This window comes from Pogonomyrmex barbatus, unplaced genomic scaffold (genome assembly GCF_055798465.1).
Source record: "Pogonomyrmex barbatus isolate J1 unplaced genomic scaffold, ASM5579846v1 scaffold11, whole genome shotgun sequence".
Lineage (NCBI taxonomy): Eukaryota > Metazoa > Arthropoda > Insecta > Hymenoptera > Formicidae > Pogonomyrmex > Pogonomyrmex barbatus.
Genome location: NW_028297107.1, coordinates 1,305,290 through 1,331,961, shown reverse-complemented (window position 1 = coordinate 1,331,961; position 26,672 = coordinate 1,305,290). Strand labels below are relative to the sequence as shown.

General features: G+C 37.1%; 2 protein-coding genes across 5 annotated transcripts; one reads left to right on the top strand and one right to left on the bottom strand.

Moving 5' to 3' along the window:
• Positions 1–1,507: 1,507 nt before the first annotated feature.
• Positions 1,508–6,147, top strand: wus (TM2 and DnaJ domain-containing protein wurst). Its single transcript, XM_011638294.3, has 5 exons — positions 1,508–2,181; positions 3,047–3,194; positions 3,929–4,293; positions 4,388–4,495; positions 4,609–6,147. The coding sequence occupies exons 1-5, from the start codon at positions 1,900–1,902 to the stop codon at positions 4,816–4,818; spliced, it is 1,113 nt and encodes a 370-aa protein (XP_011636596.2). The 5' UTR covers positions 1,508–1,899; the 3' UTR covers positions 4,819–6,147.
• LOC105426883 (uncharacterized) lies at positions 4,949–25,203 on the bottom strand. Of its 4 annotated transcripts, XM_089071332.1 has the most exons (12): positions 23,200–23,216; positions 22,265–22,377; positions 17,969–18,105; positions 17,448–17,609; positions 15,171–15,543; positions 13,630–14,061; positions 12,451–12,638; positions 8,374–8,503; positions 6,868–7,008; positions 6,457–6,641; positions 6,172–6,383; positions 4,949–5,882 (listed from the first exon to the last, which is right to left on the bottom strand). In XM_089071332.1, exons 4-12 carry the CDS (start codon positions 17,580–17,582, stop codon positions 5,759–5,761), a joined length of 1,920 nt encoding a protein of 639 aa, XP_088927458.1. In that variant the 5' UTR covers positions 17,583–17,609; positions 17,969–18,105; positions 22,265–22,377; positions 23,200–23,216; the 3' UTR covers positions 4,949–5,758. The 4 variants fall into 4 exon arrangements, with proteins under 4 accessions (XP_088927458.1, XP_088927457.1, XP_088927456.1 ...); XM_089071331.1 differs by lacking the exons at positions 17,969–18,105; positions 23,200–23,216 and adding an exon at positions 25,029–25,203; XM_089071330.1 differs by lacking the exon at positions 17,969–18,105 and having other exon boundaries at positions 23,200–23,333.
• Positions 25,204–26,672: the final 1,469 nt, after the last annotated feature.

The window sequence follows — 26,672 nt, the reverse complement described above, 5'->3', positions numbered from 1 at the left end:
AACTATATATAGTTTATTTTACGATTAAAAAAATATTTATATTGTTTTTATTGTTAAATTATAAAAAAAATATAAGTACAGTCTTAGCTCACCTAATGATATATTATAACCTGTGATATATTATAAATATGATTTTCATTTATGTTATGACTGCAATAGATAGTTTAACGATAAAAAATAATAATTTCATAAACTTATTACTTTACTTATGCGATCTAAATTTTACTGCAGAAAGGTTTGTTTAAAATCAATTAAAATTATTGTTTGATTTCTTATCTACAAAGTTTTTAGAGGATTTAATATTAATTTGATGGTACTTATTATGTTGTAAAACATTAAAATAAAAACTATATATACAGTACTGGATAAAGTAAAGTACACACTTAGAACATTTTTACGTTTATTTGATTAACTCGCCAATTTTGGCAGTTAACATAATGATAATTCAGACAAAAGAAGGTTTTTTTAATCTACTTTATATCTCGCTTTTATCAAATCCCAAATATATATATCTATAATCAAAAATATATATCTATCTCATTTTAAATACGAATGTATATATTAATTCAGCTGCAAGAAACAGATCAAATATATAAAACACGCGAGAACACAGTTGTAAGTAATACACAGTTCACGCCAAGAGATGGAGCCACTATTCACAATCTCGCCAAGAGATGGAGCTACTATTCACAAATTGAATTCAAATTGAATTTATATAAAGTGAATTTACTCATGAAATTTTTATTTATTGATGCAAAAAATATTTTATTATAGTAATAATCATAACTTTTATAACCGTAATGTACTATTATAAGATTATTTGATGCATCGTAGATGTATGTAGAAATAATACATGGTATATTCATTTATGACATTATTGCAAAAAAGTTACGGAAAAAGTTTACAATTGATTGATGTCAGCCCAAATATAATCCATAATATTTTACCATTATGTCATAAGATATTAATCTTGTTAAAACTAAAAACTTGATTGTCAATTATTAAAAGTTAGTTGATATTAATCGACAAGTAAGCGATATTTTTACCATAAAATTAACAATTTTAATAATAATATAGGAACAATATTTTTATAAATTGAAAAGAAAAATATATATATTTTATGATATTATTGTACTTGGAAAAGTCTTATGCTTTTTTCCCTTAAATCAGATTTAAATGTGATTTTTTTATATTTATTTAAAATAATCTTAAAATTAATTTATCTTATATAGCTGAATTTGTTTTTTTCATAAAGAATGAGTTACGAGAAACATCTTATATATAATCGCATCTCTTAATACAAGTTTTTTTTTTCGTATTTGTGACATAAAATATACAACTAAATATATAATTAATTTTAACATCTTAAACAATATAAAAAATTATTTAAAACATGGAATGCCTGATACAATATATTGCGATTAAATGATTGTATAATAAATGTTATCAAAGATACATTTATAAATTTCATAAATTAATAAATGTTTTCTCAATTCATGCTTATGTCCTTCTCTCAGTACTGTTTCCTAAACTGTGATTCAATTTCCTTGTTAAGAATAATTTCCTTATTAAGACATCTTTTTGCTTGTTACGTTCCTGAATTGGTACCGTTATACCAGGACTTCAGCGGAGCGTTGAACCAGAAACCGGTGCAGTGGAACCACGTCATTCCACGATACACCACCGACAAGTGTGTTTGAGTCCAAGAAGAGGAAGGAATTATTGCAAAATATTACTTCCATCCATAAAGATGGCGTAAATAACGACATGTAATAAGAACAGCTGATTTTTTTCACACGCAATTCTGTGAAATCTGTGACGGGAGCTGCGACGTACGATTTATGAATCATACGGTGAATCAAAATGGATAGTTTGTGACCTGTTGCTCTAGAAGATAACATGGGAAAAGCAAAAGAAAATGGATTGAGTAATGTGGGATGTAAAAGTGTTAAAAGCAAATTCTGGGCTTATGTATTATGGCTGTTCGGTGGACTTTTCGGAGCACATCATGTGTATCTCGGCAGGGACGATCAGGCTTTTGTGTATATGAGCACATTGGGTGGTTACGTGGGTTGTGGTTTTCTCAGGGACATTTACAGGATACCTGCATACGTAGCCGAGGCAAATGAGGATCCGTCGTTTATCGAGGATTTTAAACGAAAAGTCAGAACCAATCGAAAGGTAATTAAATATTCGGTAACTAAATATTCATTTAGGATTTTTACAGAATAAATAATAAAAAATTAATGTTGCCAGTTTCAAAATACAGTTTACCAATTCTAAGCGTCATGATTACAATAATTATATTTTCTTAGAAAAAATAAAGGACAAACCTGACAATTTTAAAACTTTGTTAATACATGCTTCTAAACCAATTTGTCATTGTCAGGAGTTTGTACATTACAGATAAGTTTTCAGCACATCAAAAAAGATAAGATACTACATTAGTTTTTGAAATGGATTTGACTTGAAACGACTCTTGATTTAAATCTGAAATAAGTTCGAAATAATAAAAAATAAAAATGGATCTGAATAAACTTAATAAAAAAAAATTGAAAAAATTTTGTTAAAAAAAGACAAATTACATATTTTTTAACAAAAAATTAAAAAAAAACTTTTAATGATATGTTGTGATGAATGTATAACAAAATTAAATCGGTTGTTTTCTCAAAAATTAGTACGATTATCATTAGCACGACATTAGACACTAGAATGTTAATTAGAAAAATTTTCTCATAATATTGTTAAGATAAATGACAAAATCGAGTTTTGAAAACATAAATAAATCTAAAGAACAGCTATCTGAAATAAAGGACTGTCTTTTACAACAAAGGATAGTCATAATATCAGTCACAACATACTACTTGTTGCGCGTTATCGTTATTCAAAGAATTCATGACGCTGCGTTATACGATCCGTAGAATCGAAAATTATTTTACCAATATATATAACAAGGATGTTAAACGAGAGGAAAGTTGATGGATCTAAATGCAATTTTTAACTGATACTTAGTAAATTTATAACAAATTTGGATTAATTTTTATAGCCTCCATTTACCGCGGTACGATTCTCAGCGCAAGCCGCGGTCGCTTATTTATGGGCCGAGCTATTCAATAGCGCAATTCCACAAGAGGAAATATATGGTATAAATTTTAGGCGTCTGCTGATCCTAATACCGGCCGTGATCGCTCTAGGTAAGCCTCGTAAGCTCATTAATTCTTGCGATGTGTCGTGCGTTCTCTTATCTTTCCTTGTAAATTAGGTTTCTTCAAACGATAATGTTTCAAGGCCACATTATGTGCTGGACAGAGCTAGTTAAAAATAATATCGTCCGTGATAAATGGAAAATATTATGAAAAAGCCGATATTATATATTGTTTGCAAGAGTTTTATTATATCTGGAGTTTTATTATATTCTTATACGGAGTATATCTTCAATTTCCGATTATATCTTCTAGATACCTTCAAGAAGTGTGCTATTAGCCATATATTGCGTCATCCTATCTTCATCGTTTATTAAACGTAAATCAAGGATAGAATATAATAACGCTGATAACAAGTTCTCCGAATGCAGCCCACATATAAATAGTGCGGTCGGCTTTCCCTTGTCTTATATTGATCGATACGTTAAGAATAAGAAATGTAAATAATAAATTTGAAGAAATGACATCGCTAAGAAACTTTCTTATTTATATTATTAATATCAGTAGATAGAACGTACGCGTCAATTTATCAAACTACCGACTTGTTCATTCGATGTAACATCGCTCTCAATTTTCTTACTTCCCTTTTCCGCATGAGAACATCGCATAATTAACAACATAAGCATTTTATTTAGAATTTATATGTGTAAATTCACAAAATAAGAAAAAGATTGTAAAAAAATTTTAGAAATATAGGCATTTATTCACTATTAATATTTCCAAAGGTGTATGGACAGTCGGAAATATCGGAAGAGAACAAGGTTCGATATGGGCAACGCTTGTCACTGCTTATTTTTTATATCCAACCTTGTACTACATCGGCGACGATAGCATGTGGATCTTCTTCATGGCAATCGCCTCGACTCTGAGCTTCGATTCCTTTAGCAAGCAATGGCGATTGAAACCAAAGAAGAAGAAAAGCTTCATCCGGCGAATGGTGTGCTTAGGCTTAGCGATGATGCTCTACTTTGCCGTGATCGGCAGTTACTTATACTTCAATGCGGTTATTACGGATAGCGAAGGCGAAGAGATTAAGCTATCGGAGGCAGTGCAACATTTCCTCACCTCGCCAATCTGGACGGATCTCAAGGTAGCTCTATAATAACGTTACGTGTTTGGGGCATTTTTAAATTTTGACAAATTTCAGAGATTTTTTTTTTTTATATTCCGATATTCTTTATCAGGCAAGTTTAGAAGCCACGTGGAACCAGGCAAAGCATCAAGGTTTTTGGGCAACGTGGGCGCAACTGGTAGATCTTACAGATCCTCGAGGCGAGATAAACGCTTACAAGGTCAGACAGTGAATTACATGGTCGTGTTCGCGAATTTTATCGGATTTAAATTTAGATTTAATTAGGAAAAGATCTAAGATAGAACCTTAATAACACTCTCTTATCCTTCGCAGGTTCTGGGTCTGTCACAAACCGCTTCGCAGAATGAAGTCACGGCACGATGGAGAACTCTGTCCAGGGATAATCATCCTGACAAGGTTAAAGGTTCGGAAGAGGAAAGACGTAAAGCTCAAGAAAAATTCATGGAGATCCAGCAGGCGTACGAGATCCTGTCTCAGGCCAAGAATCGCCGGCAACGACGGAATCGCCGTTCCGAGGGATAGAACGCCGTGCGTACTATCGACTTGAGGGATCAATAAAGAACAAAGAATCGATAAAAGAATATCCAAATATACCAATTTTCGCCAATCTCCATCGCAGCGGGATAATTAGCCTATAATCAAAAGACAATCGTTGATTAATAAGACATTTATTTAAACAACCATCTGACAGTAACTGCATCGATATAAAATCTTGTACGTAAAACGCATGTATCATAAGTTAGGGGAAGACTTGCGACGTCGATCGCAAGTCCGCTCGATCATCTTTAACGCTTTAATCAGTAAAAACCCTGAATTTCGGTTCGCATGCTTCAAGTTACACGTTTCCTTGAAGAAAAATCAAGATTTATCAGAGTTGCGGGAATAAGGGATCTTCCAGTATCACGAACGTTCGGCGTGATTCTGATCGTCATTTTTACGACCTCGACGAAACGTACACGCGCGACGCCTCGTATACGATCCATTATAAATCGAAACCAAAAATAAAATTCGACCATCCCGAATGCTTATGTATCAGGCCGCGGTGGCGGTTTACATGGAAAACAAACGCGAACCGTAAACACGACGACACAGTAGCCATCGATTGGAAATTGTGATTTATCGGGAGCAATCGAGTTTCGAGGATTCTCTTCGAAGATTCTTTCTCATTGATCTTTTCGCGAACGTCCTTCGGGTGAAATGCATCGCTAATATCTCTTAGCGAGGTAAAAACGGACAACCTACGATCTACTTGAGGAAGAACCGCGGCTCCGGACGATCGGCCGCTCGGTTATAGGCAACAGCGGAATCGAATAACACATAAATGATCTCAAATTGATCACAAACACTCTGTCCGTTTCGCTGCTTCACGTTCAAGCAGACTTGAAATAATCGCTCGTATTTGTTTAATGCGAATCGGATGACTAAACGCGGCTAATCGCGACCGCGAAAACTTTACGTTTGACTACTTGCTTTTCTTCTTCGAGCGTGGCGGCTTCGGAATAGAGTTCTCGATCTTATCCGTGAAATTCGTTCCGTATTTTTCGGAGGTCTTCTCCAGAAAATCCTGCTGCGAAACCAATGTCACTCTAGGAAAAACATGCGAATTTTTATTCTTTCTAGAAATAAAATTATTTTTCGTTTAGTAAATGTAATTTAAAAAAGATGTTAAAAATTAGTACTTTGATACTATATACTTTTTGAAAATTGTTATAATTTTTATAATAAACATTTTAAATTTCAGAAGCATTTGTAAAGTTAATCGAAGAAAATACGATTATGAAATATCAATTAACAAGATACAATAACTATGATAATTATGATTAACAATAAACAAGATTCGGAAAGCTTCAATTCTTTGACAAACGACTCTCGTACCTTAATTGGGGCACGCTCAATGGCCGTAGAAGACTTTTTACAACAGGTGATGGCTTCGGCAGAGCCGGACTGCTCGCGCAAAGAGCCGCGCTAGTTAGTTGTGACACCAAAGAGAAGGTTCGATCGGGGCTGGAAGTGGTGCGGAAGACTTTTCTTATTTTCGACTTCAATCCCGAGGATTGTGGCAGAGGCGTTGTAGGTATGGGCGTCACCTAGCACAGTTTGCGTAGGATTTATGTCTTCCAAACAAAAGAGATCCGATTACGCTCACAACACACGACATACCTTTCCTTGTAACACTTTCGCAGCCAATTCGGGCTCGCTACCCCAACGACAGGACGTCGTTCTCTCCAACAAGCGATGTCTCGCGAATCTCTCGATCATCTCGGCGCACATGTACCTGCCGCAAAATCTCGCCCATTGTTCGGCTCTCAGGCCTCTGCCATGATCACGTAGTGTAGGATTTGCACCTGAGAATGTACGAAATCAACTCATCAAACGACATAGGTAATAAATTTCAAAAAATGGTCTCTCGATATTGTAATCAAATATGATTTTAACATCATATTTTGATATTAAAAATATATTTGATTTGTTCATTAATCGAATATTATGGATTTATCGTTATCGTTCACTATAAATTAGAATTAAATTAATATTATTATACTGAATTCCATTTGTTTCTCTTGAACTCACCGGCGAATAAAAGAATCTTGGCGCATTTGGTTCTACCTTGAAGAGCGGCCTTCATAAGCGGCGTGAAACCCAAGGTATTTCTGGCATCCACCTCGATATCCGGACATCTCTGCAGAAGGATGTTGAGGCATTCGGTCTGTCCTATCCACAGAGTACGTAACAGAGAATGTACTGACATCATCGATGCCGATTTTCTCGCATGCGCGCTCTCGTATATTTCATAATCCATCGTTGTTTTGACTCGGAACATTTTTCGGTACGCGTCATCGCGGAGCTGCGCGTTTGTTGCACGAAACGCTTCGATGTTCTCGCTATTTTCGACGACTATGACGCGATAGAATCCTACCGGCGCGAAAACTTCGCTGATTTGGCATTAGGCTTAAAATCCGTATTCCAAATATTTTACGATGTCCCTTATCATCGTGTATTATTTCCATTTGCATAAAAATATAACGGATGTAGATAGTCATAAAATCTTAAAACTTCCTTAAGGCAAAAGGTTAATGCTGATTTTTTTAAATAGATCATTGTTCTTTTCTTTTTTAGATGGATTTAAAATTTTTTAAATTAATATATTATATTTTTTATACTCTGCCTATATTAAAGTAATGTATATAATAAAGAAGAATAGTTAATAATTAATATTAATAATAATTAATATTTTATAAAATATAAACGAAAAAAAAATATAAACTTCATAAGTATTCATTTTTAATATAACTATTCGTTATTTTTTAATTATATTTCTATTTTTTTATATATATGTATATATATATATATATATATATATATATATATATATATATATTGTATTTTTTATTATTTAAAATCTAATTTTATATTTTCTAAATTTGAATTTTTAGATGTTAAATGTCACATCTTCGTCATGCATCTAAATAAACATCTCTCGAACTTCATCGTGTTATTTTTTTTTATATTTATGGTTAATCTGCAACGGATGTATACAATCATTTTGCAGCCACGTGGCCACATCTATCAAGAGAGGGTGATTCTTTTCTGCGGCAGAAAAAAGCCAAGAGTAAACATTGAGGTAAATTATATTCTAAACCAGTCGCTACCGAATAAACACATTTTAAAGATTCCTATGAAAACTATAACACACTTTCGACACCTACTCTTCTCTACGTTTCGAGCATATGATTAATGCAGCACTTATTCTTGTCACTTTCTCTAGATGTAGAGAATAAAAGCAATAAAAAAAGATTGTAAATTGCATTTTGAGTATTTTAAAATTTTCTTAAATTTTTTTGTAGTCTTGCGAATTTAAGATATTGCACCTGCAACGATATTTTCATATATGACATTGCACATGATTTTACTGGATATTCTGGGAATTTCGGAATTCTGGAAAATTGCAAGATCAAACGGATTGACTTTCACAATGCGTCATTGATGTTTTATCGGAAACCGTGCGTATTACGGTCTCACAGAAACGTTTTGGATCACGAACGCAACTTGATATTCATAACATAATCGATCACTTACCGGCCTGGGCGGCAAAATGAAGCGGCGTGTTACCCTCGTTATCGGGCAGATTCGGGTCCACACCTTCAAAAGAGAGTGCCAGCTCCAGCATCGCCGCCGCGCCGTTTCCAGCCATGTAGCTTATGGCCGTCTGCAATGGCAAACAAATAATCCCCGGTTTAGTTTACCCTGAAAGCACATCCGATTACGTAAACTCGCGTTCCAAACGAAACATTATTTACCCTCGACCTTTCCGCACCGTATTGCCAATGTCTCTTTCACGCGTTTATGTGACCATGACATGAAAAACCACCTCGATTCCACGGCGCCATATTTCGCGGATTCAATCTAACTAACTCCGCATCGATGACTAAACTCAGAATGAGACGAATTTAAAATTCAGATTCAATCGTTTTTCGCTGATTTCAGCTGACTCAATTAAACTTCTTTTGATCGAAAAAGTCATCTTTTTTTTTTTTCTGCTAATTCCGCCGTACGAGCTTTTACTCAGATTTATCTTTGAATACCGCGTTGCACCTATTGTCACTACACTCGACTGACATGTAAATATGTTGAAAAGGGAATGGATATCACGTTTTACATCGCGATTGTTGAAAAGTATGACATCTCGTAGGAAGACGTTCCTCGTTTCCACCATTGTTCGCTGCCTCCACCGACATCGAGATTCACAATGGACTATCCGTTAAGAATCAATTTATTAAGTGGCTATTGACGTTCGAATGTTATTGCTTTACTTGCGTTAGCGTGCGCCGGTATACAAACCGATGTTAAAACACAGACTATGCCAACAAACTCCTGGAAGAAGAGCGCGTTTGCCTTGAAAACGATGCGCGAATTGTAAACGTAAATCGGCAAATATAACGAGTTCTATTTCATTCGTTTCGAACAAAACAGATCGCGCGGATATACAATTACTTCATATTTAAGATGTTTGACACTTCGAGATATTTTTATAGATTTCATCACAATTAAATAAACACAATTAATAACATATAATAATAACTTGTATAATAATTCGTTATGTTTGCTGGATAACATTCAATTTACATTGCACGATATCACATTTTAAGTACCAAAATTCAAAAAATATGCCGAGTGTAGAAAAAATGACGAGAGCTCGCAAAGAAATGTGACTAACAATGTGATACAAGAAGGAATAATGATGGGTCATCATTGATGATGGGTCATCATGATAAAGAAGTCATTTAGATGATTTTCATTAAATAACAATATATAAAAGTAAATAAATAATCTATATATATATATATATATATATATATATATTTTGTTTTGGATATGTTTTGAAAAATTTTTTTATAACAAGGTATATATAAAATTTTATCCTAAGTTTTAGCTTATGGATTGCCTAAATAATTCAAGATTAGGCGGAACTATTTAAAATATTATAATATTATAATATTTATTTAAAATATTATTAATATTTATATATAATATTAAAAATAATAATTAAATATATATATTATAAATATAATATTTATTTAAAATATTATAATATTATAATATATATTAAAATATTATAATATTTAATTCTTCTATTAATATAACTAAATAAAATAAAAAATTTATATCATTCCCAATGCTATAATTATTTCTACAAATCGTACATAGCGTACCGACCTCGAGCGAATTCTTTAATCCACAACCTCGTTGAATCATAGCCGGTGTCTCGTATCGCTTAAGGAAATCGTATATCTTTCTGATACTACAGAGCTGATAACTGGTCACTTTAAGTTCATGACGCGTGTAACCAAGTGGAATTCGCGAGTGCAATTTCTCTCGCATTATAATTCGCGATTGTCCTTCTCGCTTCGCGTGCCCGTCCTTGGAGGACATCAACGTTACGTCTCGGGGGTTATCCGTCACAATTACACCCGGACATCTACACGCTTCCTTTCGTCCCGACCTTAATGCAGCGTTCGTCACAACTCGACGAAGGTTGACCGCATTTCTTGCCGCGGGAGAAGAGACGCAGCGCGCGATCCGACTTTAATTGCGGCGCGACATCGCCGCATACGGAATGCGATCGCGAGCTACCGTGCGAGATCGAGAGCTTACGTGTCTTCGCGTTGACCCCCAGGAATGCAGGGAAGCGTGTTTGGTCAGTTTGGAAAAGAAACGCGCGTGTCCGAAGACACCGAATTGCGAGATTCGAACAAAGCACAAAACCAACTTAGTCGGGTCGTCTTTGAAGAAACCCGTCTTATCCTCGAATGTACATTCTTAAGCACGTATCGCCGAGAAATTAGAGATACACATTGAAATAAGAAAGAATTCTACGTAATTACAAGAGAGTTACGTATGATCAAAAATGAATGGGTGAAAATGGATGGATGGAAATGTATTTCAAAGTTAGGCGTGGCTGCCATTGTGACGAGATACGTTACGCGATACAAATGTATTGAAGATACATTTACATGACGGAGCTTATTCATAAGGTTAGTTCATTCATAGTGATATTCAACTTGAATAAAACAACAAGTCGTGTTATAGGCAGCAACACGTGTCATGTGTAATACAATACAATCAAATATATATTATACAAAAAAATATATATTTTCATTTTTCGTAAAAGAGATACTAAAGTTATAGATATAGTCTAGATATTTTTTAGATGTAAATTATCATATCGTCTAATAATGCAAAAGCAATCGTATATTTATTATTATTTCATACATTTCATATTTCGTGCCAAAATGTCTCTTGTGTATTTTATTCAAAAACATTATTTTGTATATATTTATATTTGTTAAGGGATATATTTCAGTTCATTTATTTTTTTTTCCCCAATATCATATATATATATATATATATCATATATATCATACGTTTGCTCTCGGAATACAACCAATCATATATTTCTCTCGAACCACGATTTTACACCTGGCTTGATGCAGACGCGAGCAAAGCTGCATACCGATTCGGTACTTTTCCATGAGGCTACATACAACGATACGGAATCACATGTAGACGCTAATGAAACTGCCATGTGAACATGGAATTTTTTGTCGATATTTAAGACGACTGGCGTTTCGTCGAATTCGTTTCATCGATCGATCCTATGCCGCTTAATCTGCACGTTGGTCGGAAAACAGCTCGGTATAATTATACAGAGTTTCGTCAGCAATTAGAAAAGTTTCCCACTATGCCAGTTATCTGATTGAACACATCACAGTGCAAACCAACACGAAACATGCTAAAAATTTGTATTTAGATTAACATAAAGTTTCCTGTTTAGAAAAAGAGGACCAAAGAGGAAGTCATAAAATGAATATTAATTATTATTCTTATTTGAAATCATTTGAAATCATTTGAAATCATTCTTCTTTTAAATTGTACTTATGAATATTATATTAAATCGTTTTACTATCTTATTTACATTTAAAATGGCAGATCTTTTATATTAATACTTTTTAACTTAATCTTTTCGAACTCTCGATCAAAAGGCAGATTTGCATGAAACTAGCAATAAAGTCTTCATCTCGAGATTACACGCCAGTTAACTGCCGACCGTCTGCAATCAATCGTCGAACGACCCGCCGGGGTTTACCATTGCGTGCATTTTTGCATAACACTCACGAAACGCGAAACTCGCGCGCCACGAATCGCCAGAATCCCAGCCAGGCAATTTAAAAATAGATCCATTCGAAGGCGAAATTTGTTTCCTGCCGTCGCGCGCGACTCGCTCGGCCTTAATTGCACTCTCATCGATCGCAAATCGCGCGCTGTTAATTACGGATCGCCGCCGGCTTTCCAATCCGTCGGATTCGTTTAGCGTGAGCCATTTTGCCTAAACGACCATTCCTATTTCGAGGTTTTGAAAGAATCTCGAAACAAGATCGGCCGAACAGCGTTCGCGTTCGCGCAAAGACAGAATAATTCATGATTCATTAAACCAATCGTAAATATTATAATTCATGCAAATTTCTCATTTATATTACACTGCACCATGTGCTATGCATTAAGAGACCAAATGATAGATATAATATTATAAAATAATTTTACACTAGAGCATAATGACAAAATTAAATGTAATTAAGTGGAAAATTTTGTACTCACCCTTCCGCTACTGTCAACCACGTTGACGTCCATGCCTTTCAACCCTACCTTCCGAGCCTGCGCGACGATTTCTTTGAGACCGGTGTCGTCCGCCTCTCTGGCGGCCCTCAGAAGGGCCGTAGGGCCCCCGGAGGGTATTTCCCACGAGGGCGGCACTTTTGTTTTGGTCGTCTCTTTACGCACGTGGTCTGTAAGATTTTTTTTTTCTCTATATTAATATCTTCCTAATACCTTTTAGATATCGCAAAACTCATCAAATCAACAAATTATAAATAAGGATTAATAATATTAATAATTGTTTATTGAAATGATTTGCTATAGTACGAGTTATATAATATATCAAAGATTTAAATAAAATGTGTAAGTTTATTATTGGATAATATATCAATTTTATATGACGAATCACGATTTAAAATTGGCAAATTTCACGATCATAAATTATAAGTTAAAAAGCTTATGCAATATGTTCAGAATGGAATGTCTCTTACGTTATTAAATTATTCGGAAATTATTTGTATTTCATGTAAAAGAAAACCATAATTTGCTTATTGATAAATTCATTAAAACATTATCGTTGTGTAAATTTTCATCGAAAATTTTCGCATCAATCAGAGATTATGTCTTCAGGTTTCAATGTGAAACGTTTATCGAGATCTAAACATTGTTCTTATCAGTTGATGCATTTTATCACTGATGTCACGCGCCGGAATCAATTTGTCAGCACTAATAAATGACGTGATATATGTCATGCAAAAGTTCGTGCAAATAAAAAATCGTTGGTAAATAATCGTTATTTGCGTAAAAACGATGATCCAAATATCTCTTGTCACTGTGATGTACATAAAAGACAATATTGAGTTTTAAAAAGCTGGTAATTTTAGATTTTATTAAAAAACATTGCAAAAAATTACAAATTTTCATATCTTCAATTAGTATCTTCAATATTCCATAAATTCAATATTTCTATAAATAAATTTTTAAATTTTTGGATTTCTTAATTCGGATCTCCTTATTCCTTTAATTTTGACCATTGCCTTAACTCTTTTTTACATTTACAAATCTTCATTTAATTATTTAAATTTCAAAACAAACGCAATTGTATTTGATAGAAATTAAGTTAAAAGTTTTAATTGTCGAGTAAAAAGTTTGCAAAATCAAATGTTATAACATAGAGCTCACCTTGAAGCACACCTTTGCGGTAGATCTTGGCCTCGTGAACGGCAGATTTCCGATATGGCGCACGTTTCTCCTCAAAGCTGGTGTCGGAGCTGAAGGAAACTGATTTCTTCACCCCGACGCCCTTCTTCCTCAGGTTCGTCGATAACGTTTGAACACTATGCGACGGCCGTAAAGCGCATAGTTCCGCGTCGTCACTGTTTGTCAGAATCGAGAAATATCCCTTTAGATCGTTATCTTTTGAGGATGAGGAACCACGAAGCTCGTAACTGTCGGATGGCCTGAGGAACTTAAGCGACTCGTCGTCCGGCGAGCTCTTCTCCGCGAGTTTGCTGGATGAATGATGATACGTTAGACTCGCCAGGAAGGCGGAAGACCTCTTCAGGATGCCCTCCTCCGGCACCCGTTGCAATGTTCTTTCTCTCACTGGAAGACCTGCAGAGCCAAGGCTCTATATTTGGCTGGTGTTACTTTCCAAGATGTCTCGGGGCAACCCCCGAAATCTGCAGTCGCAGATTTAAATAGATGCGACTAATAGCGGCGTGTAGACGTTCGCACCACCGGATTGTCGTAAAATATTTCGCGCGAGATCGCGTGAGCTTATAGAAGCGCTTCGCACGTCATTTAGGATCGATGCGAACCGAAAGTGAACATCTATTTTGTTTTATTTTAGCCTGAACTGACACGTTATGACGTGCACGATGCGCGAGTTTTAGAAAATGAGATTACATAAATATAAAAGTGTTTCCCACGTTCTCCACTTGGAAACCTGCACGAATTATTGAATTCCGGTAAGAGATTGCGCATCTCGATAATTAACTGTGCTTGTTTCACATCAAGTGAAAAGCTTTTGTTAGTTTGTCGTCAACAATCGTGGTTTGTTTCTGTTTAGTCTCGTGTCGAAAACGCGTTCACCGTGTTGGGACTGTTGTAGAATGGATCCTGTTTAACTCGTGGTTTCATTTGCAATTCTAATTCCCTACAAGTTAAGGGATGCACGATTTTCGTTAGATATTGTTGTTCCGTCAGTGATAATCTGTGGGACGAATAGGGCGAAAATATAAACCACCACGGCATGCACGTCAGCAACGTCATTTCAACAGCCAAGTGGTCATTAGATATAGATAGATACAGGAAATTAACTTTTCCGTCGAAAATAATTTTGTCGCAAGTTTCGGCGCATATTTAGAGTGGTAAACAGCAGGTCACGATAATCTCTCTTTCCAAATTGGATAAAAAAAAAACTAACGTTACCCAAGAACGTTACACAAGTAAAAAGATCTAATCATAAGTTTACAAAAACATAAGAAAAATTAACATAAAAAAATAATCATGCAAAAATGGATGGCGTAATTGTTAAAAGTATCGACATTCGTCAATTCAATTGAAGTTAAGCTGAAGTTTCTGAAGTAAAAAAAGTAACAATCATATTTCGATAGAAAATGTAAAGGATATATTAAAAAATAGGTGAGGTACAATTATGTTGAAACGTTTAGAAATTATTAACGTTTAGAATTTTAACGTTTAGAAATTATGCGACGCACCTTCTTTCAAATCTTTCGGTACGGAAGCGGACTTGATTATACCTCGCTGGATGCCTCTTGAGACACCTGGTCTTGCCGAATCCTTCGACACGCCCTTCGATCTTCTCGAGTCCTCTGCGACGGGAATGCCGTTCCGAGTAGTTTCCTCTTTGGAATGAATTCTCCCGTTTACAGTCGACGGCGTTCGTCTTTTGCTGGTGACGCTGGTCGTCGTTTCACTCGCGGCACGGTTATTTCGAGCAAGTTCGCTTCTAGAAGCGACGATGTTGTAGTTGTTAATCACGCAATAGGTAGTATCCGATGATGTGCATTTTACGTGTCTGCGTGAGCTTTCTTGCCACCTGGCCTGCTCCTCGAAGATCCGTCGAACTTTCTGTCAAACGTACGAAACGATGGAAATTAATCTCGAGAGAGAAACTGAAATTCACATATAGCTCGCAGTTCTCGATCCCAACTCAATTATCCGCAAATAATTCATCGAATAAATTTTATTTCCATTGATTATTACTCGAGATTCCAAATCTTCCTAAATCAAAATTAAAATATGATTTTAAATTTAATAATCTAGTTCTGCATAATCTAACGGAATATATTAACTTCATCAATACCGGCAGAAGAAAAATTATTTTAGATTTGAATTAGTCGTTCTCCAATTCACAAAGTTTAATACTAAATATTCATACATATATTTAAAATTTTATCCTCTCTTAAGTATCATTAGAGCACCATATCAGTTAAATTTAATTATTTGATTTACTAAAAATATCTTTATATCAACGTTATTAATATTATCATGTTTGCAAGAGACAAGTATGAAACGAAATTAACATAAAGAGATTTTTTTAATAAACCAACTGAGATGATACTTTAATAATAATTAAGAGTGGAAAAACTTTAAATACATGTACGAATATTTAGTAATGAGCTTTCTAAATAGGAGAGCATAGGAGAGCTGATTAAAATCTGATATAATAACTTTTTTTTCAAGTTCGTTTCACATTATTTACTCACTCACGTCGCGAGTCGAAGTAGCGAAGTTGGCGAAAAAAAAAAAAAACGCGACTAACGAATTCCGCACGCACTCCGAGGAGAGGAGATCTTCCTTTGTCGCGAGATCTCTGCGTCGTCTTCGAGCACACGTCGAGTGATCCGATTATCGGATCCGCGTCCTCCTCGGAAAGCGACTCGCGCCTTCCTGACGGGTTCGCAAGACGTACACGCGGGAGAGTTTCTAGCCGGCTCTCTTTAAACGCGCTATTTATATGTCAAGTTAAGCTCCCGCGTCGATCGGTGCCTCGTGTGCGCACGTACACACGCGCGTTATTAAGGCACGAATCGCGTTTTCCTTATATGTTCACGGGAGTAGCGTCTGTTGCGCATTTGCACGTCTTCCTCCACGAAAGTTCCCCCAAATCGCGAATAATTAACGGGCAAATTTCAATTTACAAACCACAGAGTAGCTGCCGGGTAAACTTCAGAATACCGCCCGATAACTTCGGCGAATATTTTAAAAATTAAACCCTAATAAAAACGCGATATCCGAAGACAAGTGGTTTTATCAAAGGTCTGGCAAAGGAAATTTTTTTTTCGTTTGTGTTATCTTTAGGAATCGCATAATAACTGATTATCGTTACATTTTCATACGAATCATTAAAACTTTGGCGTTAAATTAACGCCAAAGTACTTGACTTAAAATCACGATAAGGGAAAAAAGTTTCGTCTCTTACGACGCGTCAAAAAAATATCCAGCTCTGTAAATTATTAAGCGTTATTATCGTTCCGCGTTAGATATGTATGTACCTATATATGTACGTGCAGATTTCAGAAGTTGGGAGTTCGTCGAAGTTGCAGTAACTTACTTCGGGAGCGATCTAGATCGCCTTGCTCGAAGACGCCGCGGGGAAGTGTCTAGCTTATTATACACGCGCCGCGCGTGTGCCGGAACACGAACGTCCGTCAAGTCCGGAGGCAGTGCTTCTTTTTCCCCGCTGAATAATCACGATGATTGGGTCTAACTTCGCGCCGTTGAATGCGCGAGAGTCCGATATCGCGCGGCGACACTGCGGAGGAGTCGCGCGTTCCGCGAGATAGACTGCTGCTCTCGGCTCTCTCTCTCTCGAGGCCGCGAGACATCGCGCGGCCGACCCGACGACGTGATACGCGTCGACGTAATGAAAACGAGGATACGTGACGAAAGAGAGAGTGAGAGAGAGAGAGAGAGAGAGAGAGAGAGAGAGAGAGAGAGAGAGAGAGAGAGACAGAGAGAGAGGAGCTTACTTGCTGAGTGGTGGTCGGTTGTACAGTAGAGACAACGACGTTGTTGTCGCTCCTATTGGTAACGCCGCCGATGACTGTGGACGTGGTGGTGGTTTCATTGCTCGCCGCATGCTTCACCCTACGACCACCTACCATCGTCGAAGGTCGGGTTTCCGTGAGAGGCTGGAAGAGAGGCTGCCATTCGCAAGTCCGCTTTATGTCTCGGGATAATAATTTCGCCTCGACGCGCAGCGACGTATTGCCGATATAAAAAAAAAAAAAAAAAAAAAAGGGACAGGGAGGAGGAAAGGATCTCGATAATTACGAAATTTATTTTCAAATTACTCCTATTCCTTTCTCTTTGCTTCTAGATGCGTCATGAGGGAGAAATTCAGCGGGAGGAAGAAAAAGTACTTTATCAATGGGAACCAATGGGCAACCGGTTTGTTAGACTAGATTTTTTTTTTCTGATCGAGATTTATGCTCGACCGAGAAACCTAATGCTACTGCGGAGGCTGTAATATAAATTAAAACGCACTCACTGGGAGACACTTTTATCACCAGGAACTCGAATCAGTTCTCCTGTCACGCGAAGGTTGTGATTTCCGCCGAAGCGCGTTGAAATCGCTTCTTCAACCTACATTTCTTTTTATTGTTCCACGACTCATCGACACATGCGCTGAAAATTATGAGAAACACGTGACAAAGCTCGATCGAGAAATTCTATTTATTATCCTAATCTGTTTTCCAACACATTCTTATCTTTACATTGAATTAAGTTTTTTTCGCATTAATAAATCTACCTATTTATTATTTTAGTTTAATTTAATTTTATCATTTTATTTTATCTCCTCTTTTGTCATCAGATATAATCTGTCACACATTTCTTTTATTTGTTACTCTCTTTCATATTATAAGAAATATTTTAATTAGCGGTGCATAAACATATGTCATATTTTAACAGCTACGTTATGAGCTCTTTTGAGTGTATTCTTGGACAGATATGCATATCTTTTAAAAAGGAAAATTTTTGTTTTCATTCGTACCTTTACCCGGCATTTTTAATCAGGCAAATGATACACAGTTCTTCCGACAGGAGCGTGTTTTGCGAGCCGAATTATCGTTCCCTCTTTTTTCCTCTCAAACTCGCCGGCGCGCCGTTAACTTCACGGTCGACGGAAATTACTCTCCAAATCCGAGGCGAAAAGCGAGCTGCACGATTCCGATGGTAAGTCTAACTTCACGGTACCCATATAAAATCGCACTTTCATCTCCGCGAACGCGCGCGCGAGTTATTTCGACGCCGTAACAGCACACCGTATTATCCTGTCATCGTGTAGCTTCTGGCCGTCCGCCAATATTTTGAACTTTCCAATATACACCAACTTATCGATCTCCTTCGACATTTTCGGACATCTGCTTCGAGCGAGCAAAATACCTCAGAAGCCTTAGCAGACGCCACGTTCAAAATTCTGTTTTAGAACTTTTAAGCCTTTTTATCTTTAACCTTCCGGTTTTCCTTTTGTTCTTTAACTTCAGGCTTTGCAGAATTTTAAATAAGAATTAATTAACAGAATTTTAAATAAGTATCGATTGAAATGAATATTTGAAGAATTAAGAGAAATCGTGCGATTATATTTTTCCTGAAGGTTCAAGCTTGAATCATCAAGCCGGCTGTAGCTTATCAAAACGAATGGGGATGAGAAGGCAATGATAGTTAACACGACCAATATACATAGGAGACCTCGAGATTTTGCCTCGTTACACGAGTTGGACGAAACTGGCACGAGCCGACTGGTAAATGGGCGCCGGAGTTATCGCTCCAGTTATCGAGTTTTCGTCGCTCGATTCTACCGCGTTTGCTCTCTCTCTCTCTCTCTCTCTCCCCTTGAATAGACCGTTTCACATCCAAACAATTGCGTCGCTCTGTGAAAGTTTCCGTCGATGTCGTCGTCGGCGCGAGCACGCCATATGGAACAATATCGGATGCTGTAAAATATGACGCTCGTGCATCGTTTATCCCGGCGCACCTCTGTGGGATGATCAATGGCCGGAAGAACGATCGCCGTTTGTGAGCAGAGAGAGGAAAAAAGAAGAAGCTCCGCGATCGCGCGTAACAAATTTTACGCGGGGTATTTTCTGAAGCTGACATTTTCGTTCACGTGAGGGCCCTCCATTCTTGGCCCTCAAAACCGCAACCGTCATAGTGGACACGATAAGAGTAGTTGATTAAGCAAAACACTATCGCGACGGAAGATTAGTCGCGGTAAGTGTCATATCTTGCCAGCTTGCAGCTAGAATTTCAATAATATGACGTCAGTCGGAACCACCATGTCTCGTCAGTGCTTGCAGCACGTGTCTCGAGCGAATAACACGAATTTATGTGAAATAAATCGCGCACACAACTCCGCGCACTAGTCAGATAAGTATCGCATTCATTATTTCTTATTTTCAAATTTAAAAGTGTGCAAAAATATAATAATTTAAATTTAATATTTTTGAAATTATTCTTTTTATTTCATATATATTATTTTTTTTAACATCACTTTATATATTTCTCTTTCAACATTTCTTTTTTCTTGTAATTGGATTTATATGTGAAAATAGTAGTAGATTCATTATTATAGCACATCTTTATGAATTATTTTATGAATTATTATTATTTAATAAAGGACGCATGAAAATGTCACTCGAGTAACGATGTGATATAACCCTTTCTCATCCTAAATAAAATATTTAAAACGGAGGCTGTGATCAACGGAGGCGTCAGGGGCTCTTAGACGCGCCGCGAATACTTAGTACTTGAGGATTAATGAGACTCGCGTAAAGAATGTCCGGGATTTAATGCGTGGGGGGGGGAGGGGGAGGACGGCTCTCGACCTCCGATTCGACACGGAGATCGGTATCTCATCCGATGCGCGTAACGCGGAGCTGATTTATAAACGCCGGGCGTCGTTTCGATTGCCGTAACTCCATCGAGGGAACGTCACTGATCAGCGCCAGGCGGAAGCTCTGATTGACTTTCAGCCTTTCGTGCGTGCCTCCTGACATTGATTGACCGTACCGCATGAGAACTGGTCGTTCTGGCAACCACCACGGTTACGGCATACGTAACGTCTACTCGAAAGCTCGAACGCCGCTCAAGTCTTATCTATCATTAGCCGCGTCGTTCCCATTTGGCGTTTCACGACAGGCGCGGATTAGTTGATTATTTTATTTTTAATGCGCTATTGTGTTTACAGTACGTATATATATATATATATATATATATATATATATATATATACAAAGAATGTTGTAAAATCTCTGATTTTATTTACAAAAGAGAAGTTTGCGTTTGTATAAAAAGTAAAGTTCGAATAAGATTTTAAAATTTATAGCAAATTAATGTCAAAATGTGGAAGATATTACGGTAAAGAAAGGCTTTAGATGTTTTAAAGAGAAGAAAAACGCTGACATCGGCGTTAATAAAATAAAATAATTGAGAAGACAGGTATATTTAAAGGAAATGATATAGAAAAATAATTACGGAATTACGTTGCATCGTGTAAAACGTCATTTGGATTAAGAGTGACATGTATAAGTAGATAAGACTATTTGATCGGGATCGAGAAATGAATGAGGAACGTGCGCCAAATGATAGAGGGTGGGTTCCGATAAGAGCGTTAGGAGGGTGAGGCGTGCAGAACCAAGCACGCGAGCCTTTAATCGCTTCGTCTCAAAGAGACGAGAGACGCTTTTCGTGCCAAGGTCGGCACCCTCGACCATTTCGGCATCGAAGCGAACTCGAACATTCACACGGAGAGACACATAGATCTCTCTTTCCTATCGCGGAAGGGTTTCTCGATGAAAATTATTCGCTCGTAACGACTCGGGAAAACAGGGCGCTCCTTTTTTTAAACAACATTCATACACGCGACTTCTGTGAATTATTCTCTCTAGGATACAATAAAAAAACATAATTTGTTAATTGCTGGTTACTGTTTTGAGTACGTTGCACTCGCAAGTCTCATGAAACATTCTCGGAAAACTGATACTTTATATTCCGGAAGAAGGACTTTTGTAATTTAATTTAATTTAAATTGAATTTCTGTGTCGTTCGCTTATCTTTAAAAAAGTTATTCGTGATAACTCAAATTTTTATGCACGCAATTTATACTTAAAAACGTTTAAAATTATTTTTTTACATTAATAGTATAAATCACACCACATGTCTGTAAAGTGATTTTTATTAATATATTTAATGGAAAAAAATTTTATTAATATACGGCAAAATATAAAAAAAAAGTGTTACATTTTTATATTTTACGATTTTATATTTATTATATCCTTTGCTTGTGCATTTATCAAAAGTTAGGATATGTCTAATAATATTAAAAATAATACATTATAAAATATAAATAAGTTACAATAACAAAAAAAAAAGAGAAAGAAAAGAAAAGTAGAAAATAAAGAAAAATGCTTTTAAAAATGTTATCTAATTTAGGTTCAATATTTAAACGCAGTGAGTACTAATTAAATTTAGATTTAGTAGTCAAATTCTGACACGCCATAGCAAACATAATGGAATAATTTACGAGAACGTGATATGACTTATTAAAATTCCGCATATGCCTATTTGAGATTACTAATAAGTATTAATGAGTCTCGCACGATATCAAATTGAAATAATGACGACGTTCGCTTCAGAATCACGTGCATCATCGTGTCGTTGACATTTTCAAAACGCGATCGTAATCTCAAGAAGCCAGCTTCGCGATTCGACACGGTCATGACGCAGCTCAAAGCTTCATTTAATAAACATACGTGTATATCTTAGGATGAGGCATACTACTGACCGGTTTAAATTTGATTTTAGATGGTGCGATAGCCAGGAAGTTGGAGTCCGCGAACGACCCACTCAAGACCATGACCGTGATCGCTCACCTTATGATATGCTTTTCCGGGAATACTGAAAAAGATCGATAAATTGAATTTTGCCATATTCTATTCTTTTTAACAATTTATCCAAAAATAAAATTTTCCGTTTTAATTCTTGTTCGGATTTAAATCCGCTTTAAAAGCGACAACATGTATAATTAAACATATCTATCATTAATATTCGAAAATTATACATATATATAGTCTTTTTGTTGGAAAATTTGTATTATGAAAATTAATATAAATATATTTAATTATTTAAAGATGTACAGTGCTAGATGATTGGCTAAATATTTGAATAAGTTAAAAAAAAGCATTTTTGTTTAAACATATTCAACGTTATTCAACGCGAATATTGGAATTGCTGACCGAAACAAGAGAATCATTCCGCAAGGAAAGTTTAACATGGCCTTTCGACTTAGACTAATCTTCTTAGTTGTGCCTCTGGGTCACGGTCTGTCTGAAAAGTGATTCTTTAGAGTATCTGTACTCGGGCCAGATATGCCATGCGTGTTCTAAATCCGTAATTAGGTGCCTTAAACGTGTGCGGTAGAATCGGATCTCATATTTTGTATACGACTGCTCCGTGTGCAAAGTTATAAAATGTTATCTCGAGTTTATCATCTCCAACGTGCTCATGTGAAACATGTCGTTTACGGATTTATATTATCGCTATTGCAAATAAAAGTCTAAATCAACCATTTGAAATACATAATTATTCGTCTGTCGCGTATAATGTCATTCCGGGAAATTCTTGTAAAAATAAACAAGATATTCTATTCCTGAAATATCGTCGTAATAATCGCGATCGCGTCGGGGTGAACAGATGCACGGGGATTTCTAAATCGGTTACCTTTGCGCAACCGGCGTCTTCTATTCTTGAATTACGATCGAAACGCGATCCACGGGAGAGGTTCTCTGCGGAAATAACGCGCGGCGGCGACGAACTCCGCGGCACAAATCGCGGCACCATTTGCGCGAGCGATTTTGTCGAATCGCGCGCGAATCGAGTTTACTTTCACCTCCGGCCGGCGGTCCTTCTCTCCTCCGAATCGTTCGCTCGTCAAGGGGTTGATTGGCTACTGGGCTAAAGTTTAAATTGCACCCTCGCACCGAAAGTCTCACGAGGGCTGGAAGCGAGGCTCCGTCATCACGCAGGCGCGAATTTCAGCCAGGTGTTACGGATGGAAAAGTCCCGCTGATGGAAAATTAGAAATGTGCTTCCGCGCGCGAATTCGCAGAGGCCCGTCGCATTTCCAGACGCTTGTAAAAGCCCGCGGCGGAATTCTAATTGCATTGCGATTTATGGCGCGTTCGCTATATTCCGCGCGCAGGCAACGAAACGAGCAACGCGAATTCGAGATTGATTAAAACGGGCAACATCATTTGGCAGCAAAACAAAAGCGCTATTCCAACGGCGAATGAGAATTGAGATCGGCGTAATCTTGACGAGTTTAATTTTAGAGCTTCACGGAAAAATAAATTTTACGTCAATTTGCGTTTTTTTTTTTTTTTTTTTTTTCCAAGAATAAGCGTCACGGATTATTTTCGTATGTCGAAATCCGAACTCGTCGCAATTATACCTGTTTCAACCTCCGGATCACGTCACGGAGCTTTATTTCTTTTTCTCAACGTGCAGAAATTTTATTTCTCGTTTTTCTCTCTATTCTCGTATTTTGTTTAATTTAACCTTTATAAACTTACAGGAAGTGGAATTCTATTTCTGTCGGATCAACCTCCAATAATGCGATACGTCGATTGGAATTTTAACAACGGGATATCGGTAGTACATTGCGGAGATTACGACATCCGATCGAGGATTGTGTACAGCGAGACGAGGTTAAGCTCTTCACTTTCTCGTTTTTCATTCTATTTTTACGTCGACACGCGGTCGCCGCGTTGCAATAGGTGCACGTGCTTCATCCAATGATTCAAGATCAATTAGTAAATCCGCCATAACTAAAAATATAACACTCGTGACCACTGCAAATACCTCTCTTTCGCACTCGGCTTCGTTCTGAAAATTCCTCGAGATTATAAGCGTTCGGTCGAAGCTTATAAAGAATCCTCAACAATGTCAAACAAGAGGCTTATCTACCAAGATGTGACTTTTCCGGAACACATTGATTTTTGCGGAACGTAATTTTCACGGGAATCGCGGATTTTCATCTGCTCGCGCATCAGCGCGATGCTCGATGTTATCACGCGTGATCTCAAGTGCGACAGCTGAACACACTTAGCGATATCATATAAAATCGATAACTTTAGCGATAGTCGAGGAGATACTTCCGTTGTTTCTTTATGCAAAAAGCTTTCTGTTCGCGCATATCGAAAATGCTTTCGATATCTTTATCAATCTTATCTTTTCAAGAAGTACATAATTATATTAAACAGAGATTGATATAAGTGTATAATTTTGCTTCCATTTAATCATCATTTAGTCATCATTTTTATATTTAGAGATGAGCGAGACAAAAGTATTCAGATTTCAAAATTTTAATGTCAATGCGAATGTGTAGCGAACGAAAGCAAAATTTTCATGTCCCTGCTAATTAAAAATTATTTCCGAAATCAAGTGTGTTTTCTTACGAAAAATTTGAGATGTTTGTGCAAACCAATTGGCGGCAATAAAAGGTACCATTTCCGCGCGATGTTCGCGCGCAATCTCAAAGTTGAACTTACCCGAATACTATCAATCTCTGGCTAAAAGCCGCCGGTAGTAGCTATCAGTCTCATCCGTTAACCAGAATTGTGTCGGGTGTCGGCGAGAAGCATTTACATAATGTTGCTCGAGGACGTCCATGCGATTGATGATCCGCCAGTTAACGTCGAGACGATGTCCCAGATCACACTCGATCCGTCGTGAGCGATTTCGTCGTGGAGATATAACGCGCACATATAACGCGGCTTGTAGTTTGCGTGGACGGTAGTTACTTCCGAATTATCGTCGTGCATTGTACTTGGCCGCACTAAAACGATCGGGCGACAGCACCGCGGCTTCATGCGGCGACGAGATATCGGCCGGCGAGGAGGCGCGTAGGCTATTTCTGCCAATCGTTTCTTGGATCGGGCGCGATTAATAAAGATGACCGACGGAAATGCCGAGCGCGTGTCGATGATCGGACAATGGTACCCGTCGAATTAAGAAAAATATCGACGACAGCACGATTTAAATGTCGTCGCCGCCGCCGCCGCCGCCGCCGCCGCCGCCGCCGCCGCCGCCGCCGCTCGTACGGCGTAAATTCAATCCCGAAATGAGTCCGCCGTGGGACTTTAAATTTCGATCTTCTGACCGCGAATATCGCTCGAATGGCAAGTCGTCAACCCAGAGGCGGTGACAATAGCCCGTTGCGAAGATAATTTTGTCACGCCGCGAGATAATAATAAGTGTCGCTAAACACTTTGCTATACGGCCTTAAAATGCTTTATAAATGAATTTCGGATATCACGCATAGAAGCGAAATTTTTACAAATATTTTTAGAAAGGGATATTTATAGCTTTCATAATTTTAGTATGTACATATTTTTTTTCATGAATCGAATATTTAACTTAATAATAATTCTGATAAATTTTTTAAACAAGGCTTGCGAATGTTACTTTTAAACGGTTACAAGTAACGCGTTCCTGATTTTAAATTGTATAACGCGTGAGAATTCGAAATTGTAATTGTAAGTTGTATAATAATTTTTATAAGTAAATTTTGAGCTAATTTTTTAAATATTTAAAAAATTTTTAAATTAAATCCACAAGAACGAAACAGCTTCATTTTCTTTTTACGATGAACAATCGATAATATTTAAAAAGTGAAATGACTTTTGACTTTTCTCGCGAGCTTCGATTTTAGGCACCGCGATTATCAGGGCCATTTTTGCGAATTCCGCATATGTTAGTCAAGCGGATGCCATACGAAAAGCCACAGGCAAAGTGATAGACAACAGTAACGAATTGCAAAACGAGGCATGCGATATGAGATTGCATTACATGTGAGGTAACATGGCGATTTATGCATGCCAAAGTTGGCCGAGAAATTCTGAAATCTCGGCGGCATATATGAGAACGCGAGTTCTCGCACGCACGCGAACGTCCACGTCCGAGAATCAATATTTGCAGGCGCCTCCAACGAAGGAGTCCGTAATTTCGAGAGGAAGTTGTTGGCGCGAAGAGCAAAGTGGTTTCCGTGCCTGCTCGTGACGGGCTATTAAGAGTTTCCCGCCGGTTAAATGTAAGTCGCAGTTTTGACATCGGATGTTCATCGCACACGAGTTTTCGGCGGCTTCTTGAAAAAGGAAACGAGGATGGTACATTAATTAAATTCGGGAACGGCC